The sequence below is a fragment of the Cicer arietinum genome, chromosome 2 (assembly GCF_000331145.2).
Source record: "Cicer arietinum cultivar CDC Frontier isolate Library 1 chromosome 2, Cicar.CDCFrontier_v2.0, whole genome shotgun sequence".
Taxonomy (NCBI): domain Eukaryota; kingdom Viridiplantae; phylum Streptophyta; class Magnoliopsida; order Fabales; family Fabaceae; genus Cicer; species Cicer arietinum.
The window spans coordinates 47,890,247-47,901,793 of NC_021161.2; the positions used below are offsets into that span (position 1 = coordinate 47,890,247).

General features: G+C 26.5%; 1 protein-coding gene across 1 annotated transcript in view; it reads left to right on the forward strand.

The window, feature by feature from the left end:
• Positions 1-1,048, forward strand: part of LOC101507352 (protein-tyrosine-phosphatase IBR5) — a 5,126-nt gene extending 4,078 nt beyond the window's left edge. Inside the window, exon 5 of the mRNA XM_004491024.4 lies at positions 433-1,048. Within this exon, the coding sequence (XP_004491081.1) occupies positions 433-740 (308 nt within the window). The 3' untranslated portion in view covers positions 741-1,048. The remainder of the gene's footprint in view (positions 1-432) is intronic.
• The last annotated feature ends 10,499 nt before the right edge of the window (positions 1,049-11,547 follow it).

The window sequence follows — 11,547 nt, forward strand, 5'->3', positions numbered from 1 at the left end:
GAGTGTCAAAGATTGATATTTCAACACATCTGTGTTTCGTTATGCATTGATTAATACTAAAGAAAGAGCATCAAAGATTAATATTAGACTATTAGTCAATAGTTGGTATTACTTACTTTACATTTACCGACTTTAGAGGTGACAAATCCTTGATGGAATTTGTGTTAATAGGAGTATGTTTTAACAACATCATGTGTGGTCTCCGAATGTGTAGTCTAGTCGTATGGATTGGGACGTTGAAGGAGTGTTAAAATGGAGGTTTAGGGCTTGATATCTGCTAATAACAAATTCTCCCCCCCCTAACTAATTAATCACTAACATTTGTCTATTATAAAATAGACTGAGGATGAATAATTTCAGGGTTTGGTTGTTTTTAGCTATGATAATTAAACACCATCTTTCTAACATGCATCCATATTTTCTTTATTGTAGGTGCCTTCCAACAACTGCAGGAGTACGAGAAAAATCTATTCGCTTCAGCTGGCGGCCCTCTTCTGTCTCCTTTCTCACATGCAGCCGGGCCGTCTTCAATTAGCTTTGGCTTCCCAAAGACCAATGACCTAGCTCCACTTCCTGCCTTCAGCTGCGCCTCAACTCCTTCAATTTTTGCCCGAGCACCCCTCGACGTAGCTCCTACTGAGTTTACATTCGGGGCCAGCCAGAGTGTCACCGGAAATCCTTTCAATACAACAAATCCACCAAATCCTAATGTTACCGATATTCAAATGGATGGATCTTGATTTCGACTGGCACAACAATATCAGCGTGTGATTAAGCTACTTGACGATGGTTTTTGGCCTGTGGTAAAGTTTGTTATACAGGTACCAAGTTTGCCATGTTTCATGTCAAGGTGCAATAATCATAAGTGACTTTGTCAATTCTATACTTCTTTTTCAAATCTTCATTTCATTGTGGTTATAGATTTGAGTTACAGTAAGTTTTAGTGACCTTGTGCCTCTGCCTCAGTAGACTGGCACTAAACCATATCCAGTTTTTACTTTTTTGTGACATGCAAAATTCTATCTAAAAAGTATACAAAATTAGACAATTTCTGTTTGCTTTTCTTATCATCGTTTTAAGCGTGTGTTTGGTTGTGCGGTGACTTTGAAATGATGCACGCAGGAATGTGTTTCAACTGTGTTTCAAAACACATGTTTGGTTTCGCGGTTAGAATTGGTTGTCTCTTGTCAAGAGTTTAGAAAAAAAATAAATGTGTTTTGGTTTGTTAATATAAAATTGATCTATTCATCTTTTCTCCAACTTCAATTTGATTAAAAGAGAGATAAAATGAAGTTTATCTGCGAGTTACAAACTTTACATTATTAATTTTGTTTTTGAAAATTACACTAACTTTTAAATTATAGTTGCTTTGCATTTAAATATAAATACTTTTACTTTAAAACCATCTGTAGCCAAATTAAATTTGTAAAATCAATTATATTCAAATTAATGTTCGTGAATGGAGTGTAAGAATTGGGTTGAAAAGTTTCATCGATGCAAAACTTATTTTGCTTATGTACATTAGACAAAATTAGTTTTTAAAAGAGGAAAGGAGTATCTTAGTCTTTGAATTTTTTTATTAAATGTATGAAGCGTTGTTACTTTTGTTCGTCAAAAAGTATTATGATGTGTTTGTAATTTCAATACACTATAAATAAAATATATATTTTATTTTTAATTAGTTGAGTTATGAAAAATTATTATTTTCAACTAATTGACGAATAATATTGACTATGTTTAGATTGGAACACATGGTACAATATTACGAATATTTCAATGCTTTACCTTTAATTTTTAGTTTGAACATGTTATAATTTTATGTTGTCTTTCATGTCAATCCAATCTTAAATGAACTCGTTATTAATTTGGTTAACACTTACAAATTAAACACTACGTCCACTTAAAAATTAGAATCAAATTAGAGATATGTATTTACTAACTTAAAACAAACATGTGACCAAAATATTTCATGCATGCGTGAATTATTATATTTATAAAAAAATTATTTATGCGTGATTAAGTGTTAATTCAATAGAAAAATGATGATATTATTATGTTGAACGCTATATATTAGATTTAAATTTGGATTAATTATAATGAACATCTTTTTTAAATGTATGGTAAATTTTTTAATGATCGAATATTTTTAACCGCACTGATTATTGTTTAAAGCAAAATAAACAACGTTTAAAGCAAAATAAACAACTAATGATATAAATATCCAATAAAAAAAACTTCAAAATCCTTTCGAAAAATAAATCAAACTTCAAACACATTGAAGATATGCCTCGTATTTATTTATATATAGCTCAAATAGATTGCATGGAAACAAATGTGTTTTACATCCATTGACATTAGGATACACTATACATAGCACACTGTTTTGACATGCATTATGCATTGCTATGGTCATTAACTTAATTGCATATGAGCGAAGTAATTTTTAATGTGATTGAAACTGTATATGATCTTTTAATTTTTATTTTTTTTAAAACTTATGCCAACCAAACTAATTACTTTTAAATTATTTAATTTTATTATTTTTTATATACTATTTATTTAATTCAAAAATATTTAATGTGAACATTAAAAAAGAACAATTTAATATATTTGACTTATGTTTTATATAAATTTAAAAATTCAATTCATTTAACTGAATTTTTTAATAATCAAAGAATAATTTTTTTAATCAAAAAAATAGTTTTTTTTTTCCTATAATAATCACAGGGAGTACCACATAATAAAATTTCTTATGAGTTGCTCCACTAACTATTTTCTGCAGACCACACATTTACTCAATGATAACCATAAACATTATTAGCAACTTAAAAAAGTTCTGCATTATTCAATAAAAACAAATAGAATTAACTAAATTAAAATAAGTTCCGCATAACAATAAGATGGGAAACAAAAAAGAAAAAAACAGAACAAAAATGAAACTCTAGAGTTTTAGCAACTTGGAAAACAAAAGCAATTAATTAAATCTAACTCAACCCAAAATCATAATAAAGTTGCATCAAAATATCTCATAAATCTTCAAATCTTGAATCTTGACCAAATCAATGTCCCAACACATCAACATTGTTGTGTGCAACATCAGGGGAATCATCATTATCACCAAATACAGTTTCATGAAAATGGTGTGCAGCTTTATGAGCCATTTTCTTAGCAGTTTTAAAAGTGTCATCAATATCATTATACAATCCAAGAGTGTCATCTTCATCAATGCATTGTTCACCAGCATCTGAATGTTTGTTGTTACATCCAGCAGGTACTGCTTCTTCATGTCCACTTGCTTCACTCATGCACCACAAGCTTATCACAAACATTCCAACACAAAACACAATCACACCTCTTGAATACTTGGCCATTTTTTTCTTTGTGATGATGATGCTTTTTCTTGTGTGATGTAGTGAGTTACTTTGGTAGAAAAAAAGAATGTTGGGAATTTAAAGAGTTTTTTGTTTACTATTTTTTGGAGAAATTAAGGTTGTGGTTAGGAATGTGTTTTGCTTGTTAATTAGACAAAGAGCTAGTCTTAAGGTAATAATAACATTTGAAATAAAAAAAAAATTATGTTATGTTTATAATGATTAGGCTATAATTTAGGAATTTGGTTGGAGACTGAGTCTGTGTTTACAAAGTTAAAAATTGGAGAACTCAAGTTCATACCGTGATTTTTGCAAAATTCAAATAAATATTGGTTATTTTTACTTGACATGTGTCATAATAATATAGCTAACTAGTTTGCAATTCTAGTAAAAGTTACTATAGTGCAAAAGAATAGGATCCAACTAAAAATAATTCAAGGTAGCATTAGTAAAAAAAAAAAAAACTAAAAATAATTCAAGTCATATAACAGGGTACCACTTGTTTAGTAGTTAATTGAAGCTCATAAATGTGTATGTTATGTACATTGTTACTCTTGTGCTTAACATTAAGCTATATATTTATTAATATTTTCTGATTGACAAAATGAGTTTGAGTGAAATTTTTAATATTTTATCGTTTATTAACACTAATAACCTTTGGGTTGTGTGTATGTTATTAAATTCATGAGTTTGTTTGAAATAGTTATTAATTATGTCTTTTATAATGCATTTTGACATATTTAAAGTAATGCCTTGGATATGAGAAATTTGATATATATATATATATATATTTTGTACACGCCAAACTACTGACCTATTAATTTACAAATTTGATAAAATCGATTACAATTATAATTCTTAATCAAATTAGTGTGGCCTTTAATATTTATCACTAAATAGTTACATCTAGTAAAGCAATTATCTAATTAATTGTTATGACATGTTTTTATAAAAGTTAGAGTAAAGATCTATTTTGATATATTAGAAATTCTTAAAAATTCATTTTAGTTTTGAAATAAATAAAAGTACTTTTTAGTTTTTAAGAAAAATAAATCGAATTAAAGTAGTTCTTATATGAACTACAATTAGGAAATTAGATTTTTTTTAACTTGTCCGATAACTAATCAACTTGATTCTCTCATGTGTAATTTCTATATATATAAAAAAAGACAATTATGTCATTAACAATAATCAAAAATAGATAATTAAGTCACTGCAATAATTAAATGAACAATTTAATCCATGTAATAAAAAATTCACTAAATTATAATATAAATTAAAAAACAACGTCAATAATATCCAAATTAAACTGCAACGCTATCCAAAATGATCTAAAACATAAAAAATAAAAAATAATAAAAAAGTTACAAGCATGTGATCTTATTCTTACCCAATTAATTTTTTCTAATTTATTGATCTGATTTTTGTTTGTCTCTTAAATTTGAATAAGAAATTCACATAAAATAACAAATAACAAGAAGAAAAAAAGTCACAACATGAAAAAGTAAGAATCAAAAATTCCGTCAACGATAAACAAAATATCCACAAATCGCAAAGGCCAAATAGAAATTTCACATAAAATAGCAACAATAAAGCAAAAATCGCATGAATAATACATGAAATCGAACCTTCAAAAACGTGAGCAGGAAGAACAATAATGCATCTTCAGAAACATGAGAGCGAAGAAAAAAAAAGTGAGAATAAAGAAGAAAATGCAGTATCTGAAACAAACGACAAAGATAGTAGAAGTCACATCTTCAGAATCACACACTATTATGGAATCAAAAGAGTTTTTGTCTTAGACTTGTGGTTTTCTTAGATGAGATAACAGTAGGTTTATTTTCTCTAAATTAAGTGAAGAACTAAATTGTCCCTGTTTATTTTTCTTAAAGACTAAAATGTATTTTTAATTTTTTTAGAAACTTAATTGAGTCTTTCAAAATTTCTCAGAGACTAATTTAGTTTGGTTTAATTTTAAATAAAAAAAAACTAAAAAGTATTTTTATTTTTTTTAAAAATTAAATCGAGTCTCTCAAAATTTCTCAAGAACTAAAATAGTTATTTACATTAAAAGTTATTATCACAAATGTCAAATGATTAGTTATAAAATTCATAGACAAAAATACATCTTTTAACTTTAGCTCAAGTTTTTGGTTAAATTTTTTAATTTATTTTTTGATTTAATCATTTAAATTAGATTTTGTTTATGAGATTAACTTTATGTTACGATTTCCCATTTTTAGTCGTTTCATTAAAAAAAAAAAAGTCATATAATCATTAAGTGATAATCTGTGACTTTAAGGGAAAGTTGTATCTCTCCTACTTGACAAGTAAAAATATCAAATTAAATATAAGGTTGTTCAAACCCCGAAAAAACCAAACAAAGAGGGGTTATGAACTATGATCATAACCATCATAGTTAACTTATAAAGTATATATTGACACGATAATAATTTTAAAAAATAAATTGTTAAATATTATTAAGGTAAAATAAATTAATTAAATATTATTAAAGTATCGATGTCTTGTCGATTTCTTCACATTAACACAACAAATTCTTATCAAAATGTATACTTTTTATCTATAATACACTCACTACTTGTTACTATCATGAACAAATTTGAGCTAGATATTTTTATTTTTATATTTTGTTGAGTTTTTTCTGAAATTAGGTTTGGAAGAAGGGAGAAGAATATACAGATCATGAAATTGATATAGACATTATGAATTATGAGTCAATATTATACTGTTACATGTGTTTTTTTTAAAAGGAACTTTCTTAAAAGAATATTATACTTTATTAAAGGAACTTTAATATAGATCAAATAAAAAATAAAGAACTTAAACAAGCATTAGACTAAATTTAAAAAATCACTTGTCTATTTTTATCAAACTTATGAAAACAAATTCTTACTATTTAATTTAATATTGAAATATCTACTAGGGATCCCAACCCAGTCCCTTAATCCGTCGATAAATTCCAACTTTAACCCATATTTTTCACATCACACAAAAATTCTCTTAAATATTTTGGACATTTCTCTCTACCACGGTCAATCTTCCAAATTCAAAAGTGAGTATTAAAATATTTAGAACAAAAATTTCCAACAATTTTACAAACTGAAAAAAATATTGGAAATTTCAGAATTTTTGCATTTAAAAAAAATCAAAAAATAAATAAATTGTTTTCGTATAAAAAAATAAAAAATGTTAATATTAATTTTAGCATAAATTAAGTCGATGTTACATATAAAAGTAAAATAAGCAGCGAAAAACAATTTTTTATATTTTCAGATTTAGTATCGACTTAGCCTCGTTAAAAAAGCAACACATATTATTTTCAGATTATAAATGTTTTTGGATTTGAAAAATTCATAATTATATTATTTTTCAATATACTCACTTGTGTTCTGGATTTTCATGATTTTTTTTGTAAATCAAATTACTTTTCTATAAAAATAATTGAATACTCATTTTGTAATTTTATAGAGTTTATGTGGTATAGAGACTAGGTGGGGTGCATTTTTCTTTAAATTCAAGTTGTGTAGCCCAGGAGTCCAGCAAATTGAATTCTCTGTTAATTCTCAACTATTCAAGTGTACTTTGAAAGGGTGAGTACACCTACCAAACAAGGGTTCAACTATAATCATCAATTTTACTTAACATTTACTCAAATTTGACACCCTTAATATAAATCAACGTGCTTTCATTGTTTTATAATAAGTGTTCTTTTTGCTCATTTAATTATATTAAATATTTGAACATTTATATAGTGTGTTGGTCTTATAACAAGTAATGTTATACATTTGATCATTTAACTCACACTAAAAAAAAAGTGCAATGAAAGAGATAATATAATATTTTTTAAAAATTATCTTTATAATTGATTGGTATAGTGACTATTATCATTAATATAAGGTGAAAGATAGTAAACGAAAATGATGCATATAGTATTAATTTAAAAATACAATTAAAAAAATAATATTATAATATTGAATATTGAAAGAATCATTCATTTTAAGTTTTTTTTTTATAAATAAATCACTCATTATGATGTAAATAGATTATATATTAATTATTATTGTTATCTTTAATTATGAATCATAGAGACACAAATAAATCTGAAAAATTAATATATAGTGAACATATCAAGTGAGATAGATTTTTACAATAAGAGAATGATAGAGTTAAATCTTTACCACACAATAATACATGGATGATCAAGATTAGTAGTAGAAATCATATGATTTTTTTAAGCAATCATTGTCACTTAAATAACTATTAATCATTACTATCCATGTATGGTTGTATAGTCAATATTTAACTCTTTTGTCATCTCATTTGATGGGGTGATGGCAAAATCAGAATCGTTTTTGAGTTTTGGAGATTTAGAGTTTTTGGAATTTTGGTGGATAAAAATCAGATAAAAATTAAATTCAAATATAAAATATAAGTGAATATTCAACTGATTGATAAATAAACCGAATTATAACTATATTATTTTAACTAAATATTTAAAATAAATTTAGATCCAATTTTAAATTTCGGTCTCATAACCGAATTTTTTGCCAGCCTTTGAAATAAGGATGTTTTCTAAAGGATGTTTGAAGGTTTGGCATCTTCTTCTTTCTTGTCTCGTTCACACGGGTAATAGTCTATTTTAGTGAGGAAATTAACAAAATAGGAAGAGAAAGAGAAAAAGAGAAGTGGAATGGTTTCTCACTAAAGAGAAGTCACATAACACTTAAAAAGGGTAATTTAATCTCAACCTTGATTTTAATTTAATGACTAACCATAAATCTTCTCACTTTCATATAAAATTATTATTCTCACTTGATATATTCTTTTATATATATATATTTTTTTTTAATTTGTAACTGAAAAAATTACAACAAATTTTCTGTTTATTCATTTTCTTATAAAACAAGTAAAATGATTTTTAGGCCTAAAAGCCTTTTAAAAGAGTAAAACAAGTATTTAGGCTAGCCCTGCTTGAACTAATTACGAAAATCGTATATTATTGGCATGGTTGATACTATCACTTAAAAAAAAAAAGAGAGAGAGAGAGAGAAAGAGATTGGAGCACCATCCTCTCATTTATTAAATTTCTTTTCTAAAAAAATGAAAAATAAAATAATATAGTGAGACTGCGAGAGTAAACACACGTGAATTTATTCTCATAAACAATATATGTGATCACAAATCAATGTTGATGAGTTTGTTCGTCCATATTGAAGATTTAATTTTTATCTGTGCATGTGGAGATAATTTTGATTGTTGCATTAAGGGATAGCTCATGTTTGTTCATGTATTTACTAAGTGGTTGTGTCATAATAATGAGATATAATTACAATGTAGGTAGATCAAATTATAATAATACAGCCTATGGGGAGTAGTAGTCAAATTAAGGTGGAGAAAAGCAGTTGATTGGTAATAAAAGAGATTATCAGTTAAAAGTTAAACATGAATCGTTATGTTTTATGATTCATTTATCATTTTAAAGTATCTCTTATTTTATATTTTATATTTTATTATTATTATTATTATTATTATTATTATTATTTAGTATTTATTTTTAATTTAGAATTGATTATATATATTTTTATAAATAAAGATTAATATTATAAATTTTTTTATTAAATCACTATTTAATAATTTCTCTAATCCTATGATTGAAACCTTAACCTTTCTTTTTCCTTCTTCACTTCTTTCTTTTCCATGTATCCCTTTTTCACACAACTTTTGATTAAACTTTATTTATATATCTTAGAACAATCTTCAAATTATTATACCTCATTCTCCTTAAAAAAATGGAGTATTAAAAAAAAGAAGTTAAAGTGCATTCATGAAATCATATTAGGTTGAACGTTTTGTCTCGAATTTAAATTTAAAATCTTATATAAATTAATTATAATAGAATTATCATCGCTTCTAACATCAAAAATAAAAATAAAATTAAACTGTAGATTATTTTATAATTATATCAAATATCTAATTCTTTGAATTGAAATATTCTCAATCTTAAATATAAATACAACTAAGATCGAAACATATATATTTGAGATAATTTTTTATATTTTGGTTGGTTAGCCAAGTTTTGTAAATATATTATTTTACTTATCAATAAACTTTGATATATTATCTGTCCCACATTTATATCTTGTCCAACTAATTTGTTTTAAAATTATGAAAGATCCTCGGATATTTTTTTCTCTTTGCCACATTTATTATATTATGTTTTATCATATATAATACACTCCTAAATTTGGGTCTAGGACTAGTAGTAGGTCAGATAGGTGCACTAGTGATCGTATTTATTTATTTAATTTCCATAACTAGATGTTAGTAGCAGTCACATTTTATACAACTCGTATTTATATACCACGTGCAGCATTTGCTTTCAATTTGTTGGGAATTAGGAAATTATTATAAATCACGTGATTCATTATAGTTTGAAAACTACCCTTATGTGTGTTTATTGGGTTTTAGATGAAAAAAAAAATGTTTTTAAGAGTTATTAGTATTAATTAATGGCTGCATCTGATCTTGTCTCCTCTCTCTTAGAAATGGTTGAAAACAAAAATTAAAGATATTATATAGTAATAAAAATTATTCTTTAATTTTGACTTTTTAACATTTAATTAATTAAAATATTAAAATGAATTTTGTATTTCTATCTCTATGTTTTTTTGGCGCTGTTTAAATTTATGGTAAACATTATTGCAGTGCACACACATTGTATTGCATCTCATGGTTGTTTAATTTCATAAGTCTCGTGTCTTGTGGTGTATAGACACATAGTTATCTATTTTACAATAATTGATCTATTAATAAATAAAAAATTGCTTTTAAATGTCATTACTTTTAATTTTTAAGATAACATATTGATTATAAGTGCATGTAAAAATATTTAATATATATCTAAAAAAATTCAAAATAAAGATACTAGATAAGTTTTATGGTATTTTCTTTCTCTCTCAATCTTCTTGTTATTAGGAAAAAAGAGTCGAGATAACATAGAATTTGATCGAAAATAAAAAAAAAAAACTTAATCAATAATTGTTATAGTTATAAAATTTTAAAGGCCAAATTACATTTTTTGTCCTTTAACTTAAGTCCAGGTAACGTTTTGGTCATTTAACCTTTTTTTTTTCCCATTTCAGTATTTTATCTTTCAAAATAATTTCAATTATACCCTTTAAGTGAGATTCCGTTAGGGCAACGTTAACAAACTCCCTCATCCGTTTTCTTTCCAGTCAACGTTCACAAATCTCTTGTTTGGTATACTAATCTCCACTGATTTCCCTCATCTCCACTGAAATTGGAATATGGATTTGGGAACTGAATCTGTGGAAGAGAATGAATTGAATAACGATGGAAATGAAAATGGAACCAAGGGTGAACGAGATTCAGTTTCTGATGAGAAATTAGGGTTTCAATTTGATGGGAATTTTGCGTCCAAACCGGATCACAATGGAGTTGTTGTTGAAGTGGGTAGTGAGGAAGGTGTTAATTCCAAAGAAACACCAAAAAAAGGGGGTTGGGTTGAAGAAATGGAAGAGAATTAAGAGGGATGTTGTTAGGGATCACAATTCGAGTGCTGATGATTCGAGTAAAGTGTTGAAGAGAGGGTTGTCTGGCTCTGGCAATGCTAATTTGAGTGAAAATCTGCGCGGTGTTAAGGAAAAAAACGATGGATCTTCGAATGCGTTTGGGAATGTAGTGTTTTCTGATGGATATGCTATCCGTGGTTCTAGTTCAGATTCTAGATATGCAGTTGGATCTGGTTTTGCTGTTGGGACTGATTCTGAGAATAGTGAGGATCGGAGTAGTAAGTCTTCCACAGCAGCTAGTGAGCCGAAGGTGAGGCACGATAAAAATCGTGGTAGTAGGAATACAAGTTCGAAGAATTTGGTTAACACGGAAATCAGTGGAGATGAGTATACCAAACAAGAGATTTGTGAATGTTGACTGGAAAAGAAACGGATGAGAGAGTTTGTTAACGTTGCCCTAACGGAATCTCACTTAAAGGGTATAATTGAAATTATTTTGAAAGATAAAATACTGAAATGGGAAAAAAAAAAGTTAAAGGACCAAAACGTTATCTGGACTTAAGTTAAAGGACCAAAAATGTAATTTGGTCAAATTTTAAATTATTTACTTTTAATTGAAATTA